This window comes from Osmia lignaria, chromosome 3, assembly GCF_051020975.1.
Source record: "Osmia lignaria lignaria isolate PbOS001 chromosome 3, iyOsmLign1, whole genome shotgun sequence".
Classification (NCBI taxonomy): Eukaryota; Metazoa; Arthropoda; class Insecta; order Hymenoptera; family Megachilidae; genus Osmia; species Osmia lignaria.
In genome coordinates this window covers 8,709,786-8,731,832 of record NC_135034.1, presented here as the reverse complement: position 1 = coordinate 8,731,832, position 22,047 = coordinate 8,709,786, and the positions used below count along the sequence as shown (strand labels likewise).

At 45.5% G+C, this 22,047-nt stretch overlaps 1 protein-coding gene across 1 annotated transcript in view; it reads left to right on the top strand.

The window, feature by feature from the left end:
• mthl1 (adhesion G-protein coupled receptor methuselah-like 1) overlaps positions 1–22,047 on the top strand; it is a 107,080-nt gene that overhangs the window by 66,144 nt on the left and 18,889 nt on the right. The window contains exon 5 of the mRNA XM_076693325.1: positions 18,064–18,248. Coding sequence (XP_076549440.1) covers positions 18,064–18,248 — 185 coding nt within the window. The remainder of the gene's footprint in view (positions 1–18,063; positions 18,249–22,047) is intronic.

Sequence of the window (22,047 nt, the reverse complement as noted above, 5' to 3'; positions counted from 1 at the left end):
CAATAGCTTGCTGCTGACAGATCGAACCGGGTAGAAACCGGACCAATTGGCCGACATCGGAAATCGGAGATTTCTCGTGTGCCAGCCTCTCCTTGAAAAGACTCGATAACGCGTCGACGCGACACAAAAGGGGCAAGGGTCAGTTGCGAAATCCTCCGAGAGGGAGGTTGCGCTGACAAACCTGTCCGACTGGCATTTCTCCTGTTGGAAAAATTCTTGAAACGCGTGAATGGCGGCTGATAGACAGTCTTGCAAAGTTATTTCCTTCTACTCGTGCATCAAATAAAAATTATGCGAAAGCAATAATGTTGTTGCATAACGAATGGTCGAAATCGATTAGAATTGTTGATTCGTTTCACGGCGCCCATTTCTCTCCAGTCCTCTAGGTAGAATTTCAAACTCGTCTGTGTATTGTTTTCAGTTAACACTGCCAGCATAAACGGCACGATATGGCGTAGCAATCGCGTAAAGCGTGCGTCACATAAACTTTGCCTGGCACCAACAGCACCGTACTCATTTTTATTCGAAACTCGCAGCTCGGACTGCGATCGATACGCTGCGAACCGGTCGAATCGCGTCATCAATCGAAAGTAAGGAAAAAATGATTAGAAAACGAAATGAAATCGAGTTCTCATTATGTTTCACTTAGGAATACTTGCCACCTATACGGAGAGAATTATAGCTTTCTTAATGATCAACTCGCGGTTCTTTGGACCATAACGCGATACGTTTACGAAACCTCGAGCTGTAACATCCGGTTGAACGTCTCGTCTATGGTTTCATATGTTACAAGACAATCATCGTCTTCTGTAACTTTTGTCTCGTGTTACGTATAAAATGAGATAATCGTTTGCACTGAATAACTTGGACTCATTAAACGAGTGATTAGAAATTTTGCATCACAATTCGGGGGGCATCGAATTATAAATGATTGTCTGACATCTCTATTAGCATTAGAGGTATTGTACTTCTGATTAAGGACACATCTCGCTTGTTTCCTGTCAGACAACGAGGGTAACGATGTTAACGATTTGATCAACTAGCTAATTCCTGGCGTACTATGGTTTAGAATTGCTAGAACAACCCTGTCGCGATAGCCTGACAAGTTTGAAACGTCGAAGCTTTCGAAGGCTATCGAGAGTTTTCTTCCATAGAGGACAGCGTTGATTGGTCCTCCATCTCGGAAATGTCACACCTAAACAGGAGACCCTTGTTTCACGTCGCATCGAATAATTCATGGTACAGTGACTTTCTCTTCTCGATAGCGTACATCAAACAACTTCGTTCTTGTTACAAAATTTTGTAAATTTTCAAATATCCCTGGAGAGATAAATTTTCATTTTTGAAGCTTGAAAAATGAATTACAAATATTTGAAATAATTCGTGTAGTAATCGTGGATATTCCTGCTGTGCTGATCAGTGTCTTAAAAATTTAATTTTTATTAAGACGTCCACGACACTTTAGAGGTGTAATTCCGAATTAAAAACAATCTTAGTGGCTGTTTATTTAATTCGATTAACCAGAAACGACGTTCAGTGACATCGGTACCGGTAGAGGAATGCAAGAACCTTGCATGGTAGAGGTGTGAGTCCCCTTATGGCGATAGTCGCGGAGCTAGGCAGGATCAGTCGGCGTGGCGAAGGTTTTTTTGCTCGATCGAAGGATCGTGATTCACGGTATGGTTACACGGTGCGTGATTAGATAAGAAAACTACCTGGTGAGAGACGGTGGAGGCGCTCGAAGGGAGCATTTACCTCGCGAATATTTACGGCCGCGTTTTGCGATCGACGATAAAGGCAAGATACCGTAGGCACTGATCGACTTAAATGATTTTTAGTTTCGAATTAAAAATATCAATTTGCATACGGTTCAGATTCATGAAATAAAATAAAATAGCTCGTAACATAATTTCTTTCGTGACACCAACGGCTTCTAAAATAATTAACGCGCCAAAGTTCTTGCACGAAACCTCGAATTTCATCGTGGGGAATGTCAATCGTGTTCCGATCAGTGATTTTTACAAGGGAGGTGGTGGGAAAGCGAAGTGTCGTGGAAAGGGGGCAGGTTCCTGCCAGTCTGGAGGGTAAATAGCTGGAATAATCGCGTGACTGTTAGCGCATTCGGCAAAGGAATGATCGCCGGTCGTATTTCTTGTCGCGGAACGATGCACATGGGGTCGTCGACACGCTAGCAGAAAACATTGCACCGAGTGCAACAGTCGCAATTGGCAAGCTGCATCGAGGAAGCCCGTAGGACAGCGTCGCTTGATTACGGCCTTCGCGTGGGTCGTACTTCTTTCGAGATGCCGCAGACTCCACCGACTCGGAGAATAATGCCTCGCAGAGAGAATGACGACCCCAATGACCACGATGATTACGATGATCGTGACCGAGGAACTTTGTATCTCCATTGCCGCTCGAAATGTTTACGATCCTGCTTGATCAACGTGGGCGCCACTTCCTGTCCCTTTTACGTTTCTCTTCGTCAATTTAATATCCTTCGCGATTCTTTTGTCGTAGATACTTTTATTTTAAAACGTCCGAATCTAATCTGACCGTGAATTTCAATAGAATCCATCAAGGAACGAAAGATGTTTCTACTATTCAATTTGCTCTGTTACAAATTCCAGTAGAAAGTCCATTTTTCCATTTTTATCATTCTGCCAGATACCTTAACTTATCTAAAATTAAGCATCGTCTGATGTTATAAAACTGCTGTCACCGTGAAAGCATGAATTCCTTTTCCTGCATTTTCAACTTGAAACATATCCCCCGGTGTAGAAGAAGGGGTGAAAGGTTGTTTATTACCAGACAAGTTTCTCGAACTCGAGAAGAGGGTATGTCCCGCAATATGTCGTGTCGGCGAACTTTTTCCCTAACCAAATAATCGTTTAACGATTAACGCGGACGGAGGCGTCGCGGTAGAAACGCGAGTTTAGCGTCTGGCGAGGACGAGGACGAGCATGCAGACACCTTTTTCTCGTAGGAGGAGGAGGAGGAGGTCCCTGACCATCTGCCGCCAGAGTCGGGCGAACAGAGAAACGAGCGTGACGCGGAGAAACGCGGGTTACTTGATTTGAATATCGGAAGGGAGCCAGCGGGACAACCGCGGCTTTAATTAAAATCGTTGTTTCGCTCGAAGTGTCGCTACGTGTCGCGTCTAAATGAAAATCGAAATATCGTGGAGCCCGTGGACCAACCACGGTCCAGCTGAGGATAGCTGCTGTCTCTTTCCATCTGGCTGTCAAAATCGACGACCTGGTTGATCGGCTCTGATGGAGCCAACCGAGTTATTCGTCATTCGTGAAATTGGAAAGCTCTCTGGGAACGGATATTGGATGAGAGAGAGGAAGCCCTCGTGTCGAAATTCCTATTCAAGGGTTTCAGAGATATATCAGAAGGCTAACAGGAAGTGTCCTGCAAGAACGTCCGATACAAAACTGCTGATTTTCTGGTGAACAAAAAATGGTAATTGTAAAGAAGTTGAGGGATCATTGCGTCCGTGTTCGAGGAATCAATCGGAGTTCGATGAAATCGGAAGCAGAAAGACTGGCTCGAATGAACGTGCACTGGAACGCGTTTTGTTCTGCCGGTAGTTTACTATACGCGGTGAAAAGAATTATACGAGTGGCTGGCTGGCGGCTTCTTCTCGCAAGAAGACCGGAATATTCATAGAGGACTTAATTACGTCTGAACGAGCTCGTTCGTTCTCGAGAGAAAGGAAGCGCGAGAGGTGAATAACAGGTACGAGTCCGGTACTGAAGACTAATCGGCTGCGAATTTGCTGAACCAAAGGAAGCGACTCGCGTATGCCTCGCGTAAGAAAGAGTTTCGTACAATGAAAAATATAAGAACTCCACACCTTGCCAGGGTTAATAATTTCACTAAATTATCGCGTTCGCTTCTGTCGCGTTCAAGCAAATCGTGCAGAATTTATTTCACGAAAATTGCAATTCCCGGCGAGGATTATTAATCGAACGAATGCAAGGAAATTAATCGTTTCGACACCTGTACGAAACGGCAGAGCTGTAGCATAGAGAGATCGATAAACAGCAACGAAGGGCACTAATTTACTTGCAAACGGTGATAAAACCGGTGCTGGGCGAGACGGATCGAATGGTTGCTAGGAAGGTGCAGCTTGGCTAGCCACGATCATTTATCAAGGATTCTTTCGACGAGGGGATAGGAAACCGGGGGTCGTCCTGTTCGTTGGACCGGATGAAAATCGCTGAAGAAGCGTGCGATCATTTATCGAGCAAGAGAACGAGCTGCCATCAGTCTGGCGTTGGCTGCTGGTGCGAAAGGAAAGGAAGCAGGAAGGAAGAAATAGGAGAACGAACATGTGGTCGACACGTGAGCTGGAAACGAACGAGCCAACATGATGAATCTATCGCGTAGGCGAGCTTTCGAATGCAATGCTTGTTCGATTATTGTTTCACTGCATTTCGTCTGGAAAATATTTGACGCGACCGAAGAGAAGAAACGAAGATGCATCGAGCCGAAGAAATCGTCGAGCGATCGAAGTTTCTTTTGTCACGGGTAAACATCGCGAAGTGGCGCACAATGTAGGAAAAGATCGAGTCTGAAGTAGGAAAGTTACGGTGGAAAGCTTGGAACAATTAAAAGCGAGGAAGTTTGTCGGTCAAAAAGCAGCGGGAAACAGGAAAGAACCGGGGGGGTGGAGGGAGAGATGTTTCTCGGGGAAGTGTGATGTACGAGAGAATTTTCAGTCGGAGTTGAATGACCAAGCTCGAACAATGTCCTGCCAAGTTTTCAGACCCGCCCTTTTCGTGTGCGATTTAATCCTTGCCTGACGATTTCCTTTTCGGCTCCAGTAGAATATCAATTATCCGATCTAATAGCGAAATGAATCGGCTGCAATTGTTTTTCTGAACATCTATTTTGGTTCGCTTCTTACGGACGAGGGTGGTTAAGTGGTTGATCATTAATCAGACACACGGTCTTCGAAGCCCTGCACTTAAACTAAATTCTCAAGAAGGAATTTCTAACTTGTTCAACCTTCCCAGGAACCCTTAGGAGGCCCAAGGTTAAGCCCTTGAAATGTACCGTACATTTCTATACGTATAATCCCCAGTTTATCGTCGTTGCTTCTGAAGAAGGTGCTCGATCCTAATTACGGCGCGACCCCGACCCTGAGTAATACATTTCTCTCGCTCTCTATCTCTTTCTCTCTCCGCAATTGGTTGAACATCCGTTGAAAACCGAAGGCAGAGCCAGTTGGCTGATGGAAGTGAAAGAAGAACGGTATCGAAGATTCTTCTAGTAGAGCTCCTCGAGTCTGAGACCTCGTTTCCGTTTCTCTTCTTGTTTCATCTGTGCCTCGCTTTCTCGTTTCACGGCCGTCTTACCGAATCCTGCGTTCCTCTGCTCGCCTCGCCAACAGATTCCACGGGATTTGATGGAGGAAACGTGCATTCGATTCGCGCAGACTACTGATCTCGAGGAAACAGACGGGCGAATATTTCAACGAGACTGTTGAATCAATTGACGGGGTACGTCTGGTAGAAACTGTTAAAAATTGAGTTTATTCTACCCGTCTAGTGTATATCGATGAGGGTTATCGATCTGCCATCGATTTCTACCGTCTCTTGCTATTACTTTTTATTTTTCTCATCGCTGATTATCGTTTCTTTCTCTTCCAATGAAAAATCCTATGAAGTAATCCAGAATCTTTTCTCTCTCACCCCCCTGTGCGTTTCAGCAAGCATAATCTAATCTTTCAAGAGAAATTGATCGTTCAGCAGGTCGTACCGTTTCATCCATCATGACTGGACGCTTTTAAAGTCTCGTTAAGCTTCGATCGTTTTCTTAGAAAATACATTAGAGACCGAAAGCGAATGATGTTCCGCTAAGCGGTTGAAATTCAGCTCGAGCAACACTGATCTCTCGTTAGAGACGTCCGTCCGTCTGTCTGAAGTATTTCAACGAATCCACCCTTTCGTTTCGATAGAGTGAAAAAGAACCGTGAAGGAATGTAAATGCAAAAAGAAAAGGACAAATGTAAATTCAGTCGGAGTTTCGTCTAAGCCTCGCTTTCGCAGGATCTGAACGAAGGGACGATCGTATCGTAGCTAAGATTCGCGTCGGTTTAAAAAGACCCGCCTCCTCTCTCTAATCGCGATGTCCTCCCGACACGGAGAAACGAGATTAACGTCCAGCTGCGTTTCGCAGACCTGAGTTTTGCAGTTTGGTTGCCATTAGCGAAACGTCTGGCGGGATGAAAGCTTCAAGCTGGTCTCTCGCAATGGAATAACCGCTCGGCCCATTAGGCCTGAATCCGGCTTAAGCGAGAAGAGCGGGGCTCCTTGCCGAGCCAAGTTCCGTCGCCTGCAGACCCTAGGTGAACGTGACGGAAAAGGCGACACCACGAACGGAGAATTATTTATCGACGGAATTATTCCGCGGGAAAATCGAAGATGCCGCGAACCCGCTCGTTACGCATTCATGCGGCTTCTATTATCATCCGACGTAGCGAGCCGTCTGAAAGAGGGCCGAAGGGTGAAGAAGTCGAGTCCCTCTCTCTTTTTTTTCCGCTGCCAGGAAGTTCGGTCACCCACGAGCCCCAACAAAGGATCCATTCTTACCGATGGTCCGCGCGCACCCTTTTTCCGTTCGCTTCTCCGACTCTGCGTCGCGTGAAACTCGCGTCGTTATATTCGACTGTGAGCAAAAATTGGATCTCTGGACGTTGATCTTTCTGTACCATCGTTCCTCTCACAAGGTGGAAGATGAAAAATTTGAAATTTAAAATCGCTTCTTTAATAACGGTACTTATTTTTAATACTCCCTTGCCAGACGTTTCTTGATAGCATTTAGAAGGGAACAGAGCCAAGACATAGTAATAAACAGGGTAGCGTTGGTTCGAGGGTTGCTCACGAGAGGAAAAGCCACATTGCACGCGAGTTTTTACCACACGCCCCATTACGGGACATTCGTCGTGCCATGAACTGTGTCGTGTGTCTCGTCATGTGTCAGGGCGGAGACAGTCGCGACAGAGCCACGGTGTGTTCGATATTATCGCGCAATGTTTCGTTTATCGGTAAGCAAGCAGGGTTAATGCGTTTCTTGCGGATTCGATCTTCTCGCGATTAACGAATGCATCGCGGCCTTTGTGCGGACGGGGCGCCTGCTGCTCTTCTCTGCCAGTCGAAGATCAGAAAGGCTGTTTATAATCTGTTCAATGGCTGTACTCTTCGCGTCTGGCTCTCCGATGAATTAATCCGGCCATTTTTCACGTACATTGCATTCTGTTTCTCGTTCGCGAAGAACACGTTCGACGTTCGAACGTAGCCCTTCGAGAGATATATTGAACGATATAGGAGGAAACGATGATTTCGAAGAGAAATCTACCATTTAAGATCTACCTTAAAGAGCAATATCGTGCATTATAACTTACCTTTTCTATAAAGACCAGCGTTTCATAAATTATTATAAAGGTACCAGTATCATTATCAAAGGACAGTTTCATTATCCCCTGCGCTAATAACCCGAGCAGTTGATGCGACGTTAAAGTACGATTAAAAAAGAAAAGTGAAGGATGCTTGTAAAAACGTTTCTCCCTGGGCGAGGTAACAAAGTCGAAGAAACGCGTCTACCTTTCTCGTTGCTTTATTATTCCATGCTCGTTTGCTCTAAGATGATGGGAGAGCACGGAGAGAAGACAAATCCGGTGCCTCGGAGCAGTCGAAGCTGGCAGCGATGAGAACCGCGAAAAAAGACTTAAAAAGCCGCGAACTGCACGGTCGACCTCCCGTGCTGCTTTTATCGCTCATAAAGCTGAAGTTCTCGTAGTCGCCGTTTCTATAAAGCCCTCGATAGCCTGCTCGTTCGCGCTCGTAACTCTTCAGGATCATCCTTAGGCGTAGAACGATCCCAGCCGGTGCTCGTGAAGCCGGCTAATACCAGAAGAGCCGACGTTGACATCGCTCTTTCATCCTGTCGAGCGGAATGGACGGGCAGCAGGACGAGAAAGGAGTAACGAGAGAAAAGAGGCCGGTCGTCTTTGAACGCAGCCACGTCAGGAGTGTGCGGAAGTGCGCACATAAAAGGGACGGAGACTGTAAAAGCGATGCTGTAAATAGCACCCGGAGAAACGCTGTTTCAGCCATTTCGGTATTAATGGTGTAACTTATAGGACAAACTTGTTACACTTTGTTAACAGGCTCTAAAACGGTGTCTGAAAGTATAAATTCAAGCAGTCTCGAATGATTTTCTTGTCCCTTAAATTAAAATTTATAGACTTTGTAGATGGTTCTTTTTTAATAGATACTCGATAAGAGTAGAGGGAACTATTTTGTTAAAGTTTGAAGTATTCTCCTGCAACTATGCGAAAGATCGATACTTGGAGAACCGCCGATCGAATTTTGGCCAAGCGACGACGTAGGAAAACCGCAAATCCGCAAGATCGACGTAGTCCAAATCGAGCGGGAACGAAGGAAGCTCTTTGACGTTGAACTGTGTACGGAAGCAGCATTCAACGTCCAACCAACACCCCCGTCACCATTTACCGAGGCGATAGTGCCGATAAATGGCCATTAGTCGGCCATGTTCAGCCGCAAAACCGAAGTGCACGCGTGCCATTGATAGACCGGAAACCGATTTTCACCGGTAGTTAAGCCCGAACACAGAGTTTTCCGTGTGGAAAATCGTCACCGTTCGACTGACGTTCGTCTCGATGAACAACTTAACATCCTCGTATATAATTAATCGAGGGTTAAAATGAAAATTTCTCCGTGAAAAAATCGAGTCTATTTACTTTAATCGTCGCAGAGAAACGCATTAAAACGAAGCGTGCGTCCTCGAGATTCCAAAGATAATTTATCGCACTAATAAACGCATTCCGAAGGTTGCTCGATTTAAAAGATGCCAGCGCGTGCCGGCGCGGCGTCTCGCTCCTTATGAAACGTACGAAATGAAAAAGAAAAAACTGGAGAAGTTTGAAGAGGCAGCTTCTTCATTCTCGCAACATCCTTCTCTAATTAATATGCGCGATCTCACTGAGACGCGTTTTTGTTTCTGGCGTCGACCTCTGCTCGGAAATGCTTTTTGAGCGTTCGAGGATTTCTCTGATAAATCCACAAAGTTATTAAGATAACGAATCGTCTTTGTGATTCAAGATGAAGCGGATTCAGATCACAAGTTGGCGGATATGACGTATGGATCTTTGGCGTGCGGGCTAAGCTTTCTCGCTAGGAAGATCGCGAGACAAACCGTCTCTCCCTCGGAAACGCTGTGAGAAATGTAGCGTGCGGAACGAATGCGAGATTCGCGGGATAAACGATCGTGAAAAATGTCCGCAGTTTCGTGGATATTTATCTGAAAGTGCCGTATCTAGATATCCAGGGGATTCAAAGTTTCGTGGCCGTAACGAATCGACCGCGTCGTTCAATCTCCCAGTGAAATTTCTTCGACTTCGATACGGACATCGAACAAATCGTAGGTGGATCCTTAAAAATTGGATCCCTTCTACGATTCAACGGGTTATCGATCTTTCTGATCCACTTTCAACCGAATAGAATAGAATTTCTGAGTGTGAACTTCATTGAATTCGGTCGTAGCGGGTGTCATAAAACGGGAGAGAACCGTCTACCAATTTTTATTGCTAGAAGAATCTCGTTAAAATTCGAATAAGTGTGAAATCAGCAAACGAGACAAAAAGAAAAATTGGAAGTAGTCATCAATTTTTATTCTTTTTGCGCCTCGGTGCTGGCTCTCGGATCAGTGGATTTCTTTCCACCATTCGAGAGAAGCGAAAGAATGGAAGGCCATGAAAACGAGAAAACATTCGCTTCCTGCTCATCGGCTCCTTATCCACGGAAGTTTCTTGTCGGCCGAACAGAAACCAGACGACCAATCTCACGGAAGAAGTTCGTTAGGACAATAATTCCCCGTTGGTGATCGAATTATACGCGAACAAACTGGTAGCAGCCACCACGGCGACTGTCTCGTACCACCCTCTTCTGTTGACCCGTTCCAACCCCCAGCCACCCCGTTTCTGCTGATCCCCTTTCTTCCAGCATAAACTCCGACATCCCCGCAATTTCTCCTGGCCACCCCACGCGCACACTTCTCTACTGTTCCGCATTTGTGGCCCTTCATTTGCAGATAACCACTCGTGGAACCACCAAACAATCAACAGGACCCTCCAGTGCATCCTACCATTCATTTCCTTCCTTCCTTCCTTCCTTCCTTCCTTCCTTTCTACCCCTCGGCTAGTTCCTTTTACACGCGACAACGTTTAAACAGCTAACACCTGGAAAAGATTCGCGACCGGAAGGGAAAAGGGTGGCGACTGGAGAAGGGGTGGACGTCTCGAGAAGCCTGGAAGAAGGGTGTCTGGAGTCGAAAAGGGCGCGAAGGTCGCGTTCGCTGCCTCTTTTTATCTTGAATTATATCTCGGATGTACGCGGGAAATCGTGGCAGACTCTAACAGCGACGACAAACGTTGCCCTTTTACGTCTGCGTTCGCAGGGATGAAAGCTGATTTCTGGCTTTTGTTCGATTCTATCCGGCAAACGGAATCACGGGAGTGAAAAGGAATGGAAATTAATTAATAGTAAGGATTTGTACCAGCGTTGGAATCATTGGAGCGATTATTCCAGCCGGTGGAATTTTGAATATTAAGTCTAGGCGAGTAATTATGTAGCCGGTTGTGTCGATTGTTGTACGGGTTGGATGATAGAGAGGCGGTACGGAAAATTGATTTGCAATGACGTCGGTTTATTGAAAACTCCAACGACACAATAAATATCGAGAACGTGCGTAGCTGGGATTAATTAAATCCGCGGTTCGTTTGTATGCGCCGCGAGATGTCTGTTAATGAATTAATTGAAATACTCTGCCCGTGTGCCGGGATAATCCGGCAATTATCGGATACCTGTTCAATTTTCATTATCGGGAAAAAGTAGCGTGTATTAACGGGATAGAACGAAAAAATAAACGTGGAATGAAACGTAGCCCAATTTTTCCCGATACTCGATTTCCCAGCTACGAACCACCACGTTTCCCCGGCCTTATACGAAACGCGCTGATCAGTATCTCGTTTTTCCACAAGATGACATCCTATCGATTTTCATTCGCGTCGTTGATTATATTTAGGGGATGATATTTCTCGCCCTCTAATTAGGTTAGGACATCCAATACCAATTCTATGTTCTAATAATTATTTATTTCTCATTAATACATCAAGATACAAATGGATAAATATTTTCGGGCAAACATTGGATGCTTTTTTTCTTCAAACCACCGAATGGATCGATGATGTCAGCCATTGTGTGTTTTGAATATCAACCCTCGCTTTTCAGACGACGCTCTGTCACGGTCGATGGAGTGTGTCGGAAGAAGTCGTTCTTCGTTACCGTTCTAGGGGGGCCAGATCTTGAAGAGACGAGCGTTGCCTCGATAGCTTGTCCTCTTGGTAACCCTCGTGTTTGTTTTCCTTCTGGTCCCTTCTGTTTTTCCTCCATTAGCGACTTCGCCACCCTTTCCGCGCCCTACCTACGTGTACGTTCTCTGCTCGCAGTGTCTTCTCCCTGTCTGTTTTATTGTCGTTCGGTTATCCGCGTCAACAAACACCTGACAGCTTCTCACGACTATCCGTGAAACGATTTGTCCGAAATCGTCCTCGGCTTCGTGGCTTTTTCAACGCTTCTCGCACTCCTGTCGCCACGTTTCCTCTCGTTTCCTGTTAGCTACTTGATATACTAGTTTTTTATATAGAAAAGATTATTAATATAGAAATACTTGCGATTCCAGATCGGAAGAGATCTCAATTCATTTCGTTCTTTTGAAATTCTTCGGTAACAACTTCTCAAGATCGCCAGATATCTCTCGCAACACCTTTTCTATCCTTTAGCGGCGCGTATTCTCGTTGATTATGCAATGGCATTCCTCCAACCAGTTACGTCAAGGGCGTGCATTCCTCTCGAGTACGCGAGGAACTCTTCATGAGATGCACGCACGATCGCGATACGTATTTGCAAATAAAGGTGCGTCACATCTGCTTCTGAAACTAAACGAATAAATCTTGACGAAATCAACGTACGTTTCGATGAAAGTAGGTACCTCTGGTAATTTATTTTCTATTAACCACGCTCGAATAACATTCCTGTGGCTGGAGTTCGGTTGAATTAACGAGCGTGTTCGGGGAGGAAGTTTCTTTGTGGCGGGCGAATTTCGTAGTCGCGGAACGTTCTTCTGGCTAATGAAAGTTCTCGCGGTGGACGAGTTCCGGCACGCCTACTTCTTGTCGCTGATTCGCGCTGCTACTCGCGAGAAGATCGGAATAAAGGACGAAGGGTTTGCCGGCGAAAAGTAGCTGCCTGTTCGTGCGGCACGCGAGACTCGATAACGACACGTGAACTTCCAACCATCGCCGTACAGTCTTTCCAGAACTTGACTTTATCGCGGCGAACGAAAAGATTCTGACACTTTCAATTTCCACCACGTCAAACGTCCTCTCCGGTTAACCCGCTCGTTGACCGGACTCTGTACAATGTGCTTTCAAACGGGTCGCGGAGAAAACTGGTACGCAAGCAAAAGACGTTAAATAACATAAATTAGTATATTTGAAAAATATTTACAAACTAAGGAAAGTGAACCGAAAGGAATTAACCCTTTATTTAAAGAAACATTCCAAGTTGGTGCTTAAAAAAACATGAAGAGTGGAAGAAATGTCTTCGACTGGTATCTTCGCAGACTACACATTATCGTGAAAAAAAAAACGATTCTTAGAAAAAGAAACTATCCGCGTTTCCTACCGTCTAGTCGGCCGGAAGCTTCTCAAGAATGCCGTGCGAGAGGACCACGTGTGCCGCATGAATTATTTCCGCAGGCCTTTTCCTCCACAGACGGAACAACCCTTCCCTCCGTTCCCTAATTGCCGTAATCGCTTCGGCGACGTAACGCCGGAATATTGAAAATTCTACGCGAGCCAGGCGTCATTGCCCTCCGTGCGGAAACTCTTGAATTACTCCGCCAGGGTATGTTAAACCGTTTCCGAAAGGGGTGAAAACGACGATTCAAAGGGAGTTGGAAAGGGACAGTCGAGGGAAGAAGGGATTTCAGTCGTATTTCCAAGGCGACAATGGCGAACCTCCCCGCTCCTCGGTCATTATCTTGCCGCCTTGCCACTCGTAATCGACGTCTAATTCCGAGCAAGTACAATATTGATTATACGGACATGAATCGATGTCCGATGCTCGGAGCTTCTCTGGCGAGGAGCAAACCGCTTGACACCCCGTGTAATTCCATGCCAGACCACTGGATAATACGAAATTTATATTCTCATCGTGGTTTCCTTGCGAGAACGTACACGAAGTACAGACCACCCTGTAATTGTCACGATCGTCGGTTATTGCGGCTAATTAACGCTCGTCTGTCTCTTGTCGATTCGACCTCGTAAGTATACCTCTATCTACTTCTTCTTTGAAAAACTTGTCTCTCGCAACTTAAGAGGCAATTATGTATTTTAGAGTAAATTTTGAGTAACAGAATTTTGCTAAACGCATCTGTTCCCACAAATTACGATCTAGTTAATTAAAAATTATACACTATCTGTATCGCAACTTTTTAAACGATCGATAGATCAAAGATTAAATACTTGTTCAATCATCGTATATATATCGATTACATCATAATTCGACTGGCACGCGATTATTCGCGTGATTAATGGAAGTTAATGCGACGTCGGAGCCAGTCTTTGAGCGTACACTTAACAAGACGAAGCCGATGCATTTGTCATTCGTTAATTGCCGGCAATGAGGCTATCATTCGCTCGTAATTGTTGATGGTTTTTTAAGTCTCCGCGACGTTGGTGAACCGAGAGGACACAGATTAATGGATAGTTGTACGGGATCGATGGCGTAACCGCAGAAGAATCGATCGAAGGCTCGTCGATGGGGAACGGGATAAATGGGCAAATGGAACAGTAGAAATTTCACCGGTAGATAGATAAATTGACAGGGTATAAAGAGGAAAGGAAAGGGTCGAGACGTAGTTCGGAAGTGAGAAATTCTCGCGGCACGACGACAGAACTTCCCTCGCACTTAACCGCGTCTCCTGAAACTTTTCAATAAAGCGCCACTCGCTTTCCATACGTTCCAAGGGAGCGCAAAGTTTTCGGGCACTATCGTTCCTACGCAACATTTGCCGGATTCCCCGCGTGACACCCCTACGAACGTCGAGGATTATCATTCTTGATATTCTTACTGAAAAGTTTCCCTCCGGACCGTGAAAACCGCGACGAATAAAATTAGCCGATCCACGCGAATCGATCCGCCTCTTTTATATTTCATTTCATTCGACTCTTTCAGTCGTATCTTTTCAAAACAATCCAAATAACCACGGAATGGAAGGTCCATTTATGTTTTCCCTCCTGCAAACCAGCAACGAGATAAATAATCTTTTCCGTCCATCGTGGACCCGCGTAACGACCTCTCCTTCCTGTTCCGTATTCTCCGCGAACGTTGGTGCGATACCGTCGGGCCGCGTCGGCCCGAGTGGTACCTCTAACTGGCACCGCCGCTAATTGCCGTCCGTATAATTACCATATCGGCCAGATAAATATAGGGCTCTTACCTTCTGCCCACGAGACAGCCAGCGACGTTTACGTCCATTACGTTTAAAGTCCTCCTCCTCCTCTTGTCGGGCGTGCGGCTGAAAGATACAGCAACACGACAGACTGAAAAAGGGGCGTGTAACAATTTGCGAATCCTTCTTTTATTCTGATCGAGAGGAACTTGACTGCTCATTATTCATTAGACTGCTCGAAGATTTATGTTCCCTGTTGCATCGGTAGGTGTAACACTTATTGATATTTCATTGAGTGATTTATGTTGAATGCCTCGCAACGGTTGAAAATTGTAGATTTTCTATTATTACCATGATCGATCACCAGATTAATTATCGTCAAATTTGGTAGCATTATTGTTTAACGTTTAAACAGCGACATTCGAAAGGCAGGCAAAGTAAAACGTTGCCAGGTACAAAGGCCTTAATGGCTGTCCGACCTTTTACGAATCTTCCCCTTTTTCTTTCCGTTCGCAAATACGAACGATAAATACGCGCGGTGACAGGATACAATTAAAAGAAGCTATTCCAACGAGTCCTTTGTCAGGATTAAGCCGAGTCTCTTCTCTGTTCTGGCCGCGTGTGCTCTCGTCGCGATAATAGGATAGGTATATATCATCGGCGAGTAGAGAAGTCGTCGTTCGTCAAGCGCGAATGGAAAGCCTTCCCGTACGGATCCATTATTATAAAAATAACCTTTATCTCTTTTCCTGCTCCGACAATGGTTTATATACTCTTGAATGAGGGTAATCCTCTTTGTCGCGGAATAGAACGACGTCGTTTGCAAATTGTCCTGTATCGGAGCAAAAGTTCCGTGTGCAGTAGGAGACGGATACGATTATTCGTTTCCATAAACAGGCCGGAGACATAAAAGTATTCGGTAGACGCGTTCGTAGGCGGAACGAAAGAAAAAAGGAAAGAACGAATGAAAAAGCGAGGCTCGTTGGCTGCCGGCACGTAACAGCTCCCTAATTTTCTCGACAGCAATATTTAATGCGTTTCCCCTCGATCCCTGGCACCGGCTCCGCGGCCCTACCGTTTGCAACGGGACAGCGAGAGGGTGGCAAAATTATCGTGGCGCCGCTCCGACATCGGAACGGGACGCGAAACCGTACGCGAGGACCCTCTCTTCCAGGGAAACTTTCTCGTCCTGCCGGACGAGCAGCAACTAATCGCGCGCAACGACCACGGTGACGGCTAATTAGCGTTGCCGGAAATGAACCGTGCCACTGTTGGAAATTAATATCAACGTGTCTCGTCTTCCTCCTTTTGCAAGAATACCGCCAGCCACAATTCTCGACCCGTGCTAGACACCTCGCGACGATGTTAATTGAGTCGACGATTAAGAGAGTAATCGGCCAGGTAATTAGCGAGAGATCGTGATCCCGTCGCGATAGACACGCTGGTAATGTCGTATCGATGAGATCTTGTATCGCGCTAATCTGTTCGCTAGTTTACGCTGAAGATGGAGTTGCAAGTTGCATGGCGGGCTATTAATCCTTGTCAAAGGCGGGTTTACATTGGTAGTCACTTGCGCCAATTACCGGTACAAATAGCTGACTCGGTTAGTCTATCTTCTCTGTTTAGAGATCACTTTAATTTGTAAGAAATTAGAGAAATTTATGGAAACGAGTTAAGTCTCGGACGGCAGACCATGGAGAGAGCCACTGTTTTAATTGAATTTCATTTCAAGTTTATCAGAATTGACTCTGCCTGCGTTGTTAATGTACTTATGTAAAGTTAGCGGAACAATGCCTGGGTTCGATCAGGCCCAGAATTGAGAGATTGGCGCAGCATGGATAACCGGATATGAAACAAACGCGTTTTCATCCGTGCAGTCCGGCTACCGCCGACAATACGCGCAGAGTCGTCCTCTCGTTTTATTCGAATTTTCACTTTTTGACAATAGAACCGTGTCGTTACCGTTCGACATTTGCCATATCCGCAGTAACGTCGGCTTCAGATAGGGTGCGATTTACGAGTAACAACCCTCCGTGCTAAAACCTCCCCTAGCCGACTCTTGCCCGTTCCACGGTATTGTTGTTATAGCGACGTTAAGCTATCCAGACAATGACGGAGCTTCGTCGTTCCGGTAATCATTGGTCGTGATATCGGGGTCGAAATTTAATGAATTCGAAGTCTCGTTAATAACCCGCCGCGATAAATTCGCAAGTGACCCTATTATTCACGGTTCCTCTAATAATAATAATCTCGTTTCCCTTCGTACGCCTCTATTGCTCGTTTCGATGCGTCTCCCTTCCGCACAGCTGTAATTAACACTCTGCCCGCCGGAATCCTGTTAATAAACTTTTTGATGTACCGGTTATTCAGTCGAAACCAGTTAATGAGCTTTTGCTCGTCGATGATTCATTTATTATTACCCAAACGAAATTGTAAGATTGCAATCTGCAGACGTGATAATTAGAGAAATTGTGAAAGTACATCGAGGCTGAACTCGGAAAGGTAGGAAAGAAAATTACGTGTCACCCTTGTTAACCGTATAATAGCAGAAGTGTGAAACAATTATACTCTACCTTTTAGAGAGACGTTTGAACCAGTTGAAGCGTTAAAGATTCAGAATGGTAAACGAACAGGTGGACCGTTCCGGCCGGGAATCGAGCTCCTCTTTTATGTCGCGTGTCGCCGCTCGTCACGGTTAATTAGATCGTTACTCGTGGCAAATTCGTTGACCATATCTGGACGAGGGAACGCGGAGACACACCGTCGTTCACCGGCTATCTACTGGTCAACATCTTTTTCATTACACATCTCATCGTCTCGTCGACTTTCATTTTTCCCCTGGATCTCTGCCAACCTGCGATCCTCCTTATCGCGTTTCATTTCGCTGAGTACGATTCGCCGTTGTACGATTCGCATTTACGCGAACTTTGCGCCGACGAACGCACGATAGAATTAGTTATTGCACGAGTCCAAATAAAACCGAGTCGTTTGCGATCAAAGTTGAACGCGATCCCTTCCCTTGTATAATGAGAGATGCTAATGATCGCGAAACTTTTCGAAACAAATTCGCGTGTTTTGCTTTGAAGGCCTCTCGAAAAACACTCTGCCGGCTTCGATGGCTGGTCACTTTAGCTGGGCACTAATTGCACCTGAAGTGATCGATAGTTGCTGCTAGTTTTTCACCCTTTCCTTCCTGTTACGTCCTCTTTATTTTTTATTCACATCAAAGGTTAGAACCCAGTTAACAGATAATCGCGTTAGAGGACATCAAACGGACTCATTCATAGTTCTTATTACATAATTCGGGCCACGTCTCCCAAAGGTTCCGTTTTTCATGGAACCTTTTATTTCCGCCGCTACTAATGGAACTCTCCATATGAAAGGAGAAACTCGAGCCCCGCGATTGTTCGGCTGTTTTATTATTCGCATTCCGGGCAACGTTTAAGTGCGCGGAGAACGATCCCCGTGTTTCGTGGCTTCCGTTTAACCGTTTCTTTTTCCTTCATCTTGCAGAGACCTGAGACCAGCGAGCTTGGAAAAAGGCCAAGAGAACCTCAGACTCCGCGTGTACGGCTGTTACGCTTGGGGTGGCCCCCTTCTGGTCGCCGGTCTGGCCGCCCTTCTGGATCATCTTCCGCCTCAGCCTCAGTACACCTTCCTCAGGCCTCGTTTCGGCGAGAAACAGTGTTGGTTCTACGGTGAGTATCTCTCTTTCCAACCTTCTTTCACCATTCATACGAAATTCTCGAGTTCGAACCGAGCCGCGCGAGCGTAACTCTCTTTGAATCGCGTCGCGAAAAGTTTGCCCCCCCTCTTCAAGAGTCGAGAGATCCCGAGGAGCTTGACTTTAATCAAAGCTCGAAAATTCAAAGGACCATGTAGGGAGATGTTTTGGATACAAAATTATTTCGATATCATCATTGTAAAGCGAGTCTCGTGGGATTACCCGTTGCGACGATAACCGATTCCTAGGGTAAACGGAAGGAGACTCGCCGGGGCAATAATTAATTCCATGCTAGGAACAGCGGGAATTAATTTGATCGCGTCACACACGACTTATCAGTGAATTAATTTAGCCGGTGTCGGAACAACGGGAGATCTCTGCCGTTCCGTTGTTAGGACGACAGTCGGACCGGACTTGCTGACATTAGTAACGGATCAGTTGCACAGACGGTAATGGAGCCTATTATCGAAAGTAATACAGGCCGGGAAGAGAAGGACGGTTAACACGTCATTCCCTGTGATCCGATTATTCCGCTAATTAATAGGACTGGTCAGTCGTGTTCCGGCCGCTGATTAAATCGGTTTCGTTAATCGCCGGATCGATAGGGGATGAGCGTGTATTAATTGCTAATCGCGGTCTGTTCGCGGTGCACTTGCCTCTCTCTGTCGACGAAAAAGGCGATTTAACTGGAAACCTCCTGTACAAGAACCTCAAATTAATATTTGCAAATATACTCTATTAATATTATCAAAAAAATTTCGCGATGAAGGAAACGTGGATCCCTTGCGGTAGCTAATAGCGAATATTTTCGTTAAGAGGATTACAAGTCTCCCAAAATATCTTGTACGGTGCACCCAAATTTTCCGCTTCTTCCTCTCCCCTTACCCCTGTTGTCTCGCGGAGTTACGTATGCACGAACATAATCAGTCGAGATAAGAAACAATGGCACACGCTATCGGGTAGCGACACGGTGGCAGGCACCGGAATACTTCGCTAAGAGGATTACATAACTGCCGAAAGATTGTATTTAAGTGTGACACAGGCTGGTCGAATAAGAAGATCGATACCCCTAAGTACGGGCTTTAATGTCGGTAGATCCCTAATAATAACCGATGCAACCCCGGCTCACAGTTTCTGCGTACGCCGAATGGGGGATAATAAGGACCCGAACCGACCAATGTCGGTCGTCTTTATTCGCGGTTCAACCTCGGCATCGTTGTAGCCTATTTAACCAGCATCCCTCGGTAATCCAAATCTATTATACTCTCTTCTGTAATCCGACTGGTATATACACTTCCCCTTCGCTATCAGAGTTGCACAATATTCGAATAGAATTTTATTCGAACAATGGTAAAAAAAATAAATAAATCAGAATTGTGTTCGTTGATTTAAATAATCTTCGTGCAACACTTTGCCTCTCGAAATTCGGGAACTCTCCGTTCGTGTAAATATTCCTATCAAACAGTTGCAACTGCACGGCGTATTAATTTGCCGATATTTATCGACGCAAGCAGGAATATCAAACCCCTGGCGATTAATATTTAGCTTTTATATCCTTTGACAAATATAAACGCGGCCACATGGGGAGTACTCTGGTTTCGTGTATTTTCGTTTCGGTAACCAGCGCGTTGTCGATGCGCGGCTGATTTTCGATCGGTTCCTATTTCATTTTTCGTACTTCCCTGTTGGTTCCTCGATTTCGGAGTTTCTGGTATGGCGCGAACTAAGCTTACGAGGTCATCGAGACCTTGTCTACCTCGTAAGACAGCGGTGCTCGTAAACTGCCGGGATTCTTGGAGCCTCGCCATCGTGGACCAGATCACGAGCTCTAATCTCTTACAGCTTGCTCTTCGATCGATTTTCATTAACGTCTGAACAATTTTCACTGTGGAAATTGAAATGTTTATTTGTCTGCCAGATTCTAATAACTTTAGAGCATCGACGTTCTATTTGAAAGTGAAAATAAACACGAAAACCTTTCAGTGGTCACTAAAATTAAAATTCATCTTCGGTATCGATTCTTGATTCGAACACCCACGCGGGGGTTGATTGGAGGAGATGAAATTTATCGTTAGGAATTCAAGATACAATATCACGGTACACTGAGAAACACAATCAATCGTCGAGCAACACCCGTTTCGAAACACATTCACGAACCGGAACGCTCTTAGTTGATGTTATTTGTAAACACGCGAGGGCTGTTAAGCTAGTCTCGAGCTAAACGTCTTCCCGGGAAGACGTCTCTTCCTATAGGTGCTCTCGCGGCGTTAATTACATCGTGGAGGAGAATGCCAGAAAGCATCCTATTTACGTCTTCTAGGAACAACAACTTTCAAGGATTTTGTTCGTGTAACATAAAGATCGTGAGCCTTTTCCTTCACGTTCGTATAAATTTAATTTCAAATTCGTTTTCATTTCCTTAAGTTAATTGTAATTTATCTCCGAACCATCTGATCGATATTAATTCGAAATCCCGATCGTTAGCCGTGCCCGTCCAATTTTAGCAATTAAAAGTCGTCTCCCATTTGCTCGCCATGAGAGGATTAAAAATGGCGATCGAAAGCAGATTCACGATATCCAGTGACAGTGGACGGTATCGTATCTTCGTGTCACGTAATCGCATCGGAGCGAACGTGTAACGAGAGGAGAAAAGTGAAGTGCAGAGCACTCAAACGTGTCAATCCGATGGCGTGGCCACGCTTTTCTCCCTTTTCGCGCAAATAAAGCTAAGCCGGACAAAGGAGAGCGTGTAGCCGGGAAGCATGCAGGAAATAGAGTCGTAGCCGTGGCGCTAAATCAGGATAATGGTGCCCCATGGGAAGCTGCTTCGTACTATCGCGAGTTGTTACGCCGTGACACAATGCTTTTGCACGGCATCGGATGAAGGGTTCAGAGGGACGGTCTGTTCTGGAACGGACGTTATCCATGGCTTCTTCGACTGTATTTTAACCTTTACCTTTTCATTCTTCTGCGCCTGGCTTCTTATAGAAACAGCCATTTTTCTTAGAGTTCTGGCTTTGTTATGGTTGTCGGGTCGCTCGAGCGAGATCATCGATAATAGACAAAATTTCGTGATCAAACTTCGAAAAAGTGACTGTGTCGATATTCTTAATTAAAATAACTAATTTTTTGATCAGAATAAACAATGGATCGACCAGTTTTCTAAATGGTAATGGACTTTGCAATTTGTTGCGTTGTACCATAAATCAAAAAGTCCATTACCATTTTGGAAATTGGATCTTCCCTAATGGACAATGCTAAACTGTAAATTGATCGATTCATCTTTACGATATACCCTTCCGAACGGGGTGACTTTCCCTCCAATCTCTTTAACAAAACAGAGAAAAATTGACCCTACAGTCAACCTGTTACAAGATTCAATTTACACTCTCCTCGAAGAACTGCTGTTACAAGCATAAACGACAATAAATATGCTAAAAGTTTGAACTTTGAAAGCTTATCCATCCCACGCTTTCTGTCACCTTTCTTCCCCTCCTTTCCACCTTGTTCTTCTGATCGCGCCTGATTTTCATATTCGTTCCGACCCCCGTGTCTTCGTTTTCTCTCGCCCCTAGTTTCGCAAGCCCCGTTAAGCCACTCGGGAACAGCCCATAACAACGTGGGCCGAGACGATGGGGTCGAGAGATAAACCTGGCGCCAGCCAGTCCAACCCCTCCAGCCAGAAACTTCCTCGCGTTCCCCTTTCAACCCCCTTTCTCGTACCCCTTCTGTCGAGGAAGGGCCGACAGGTAATACCGGCAGGCGTAAGTGAA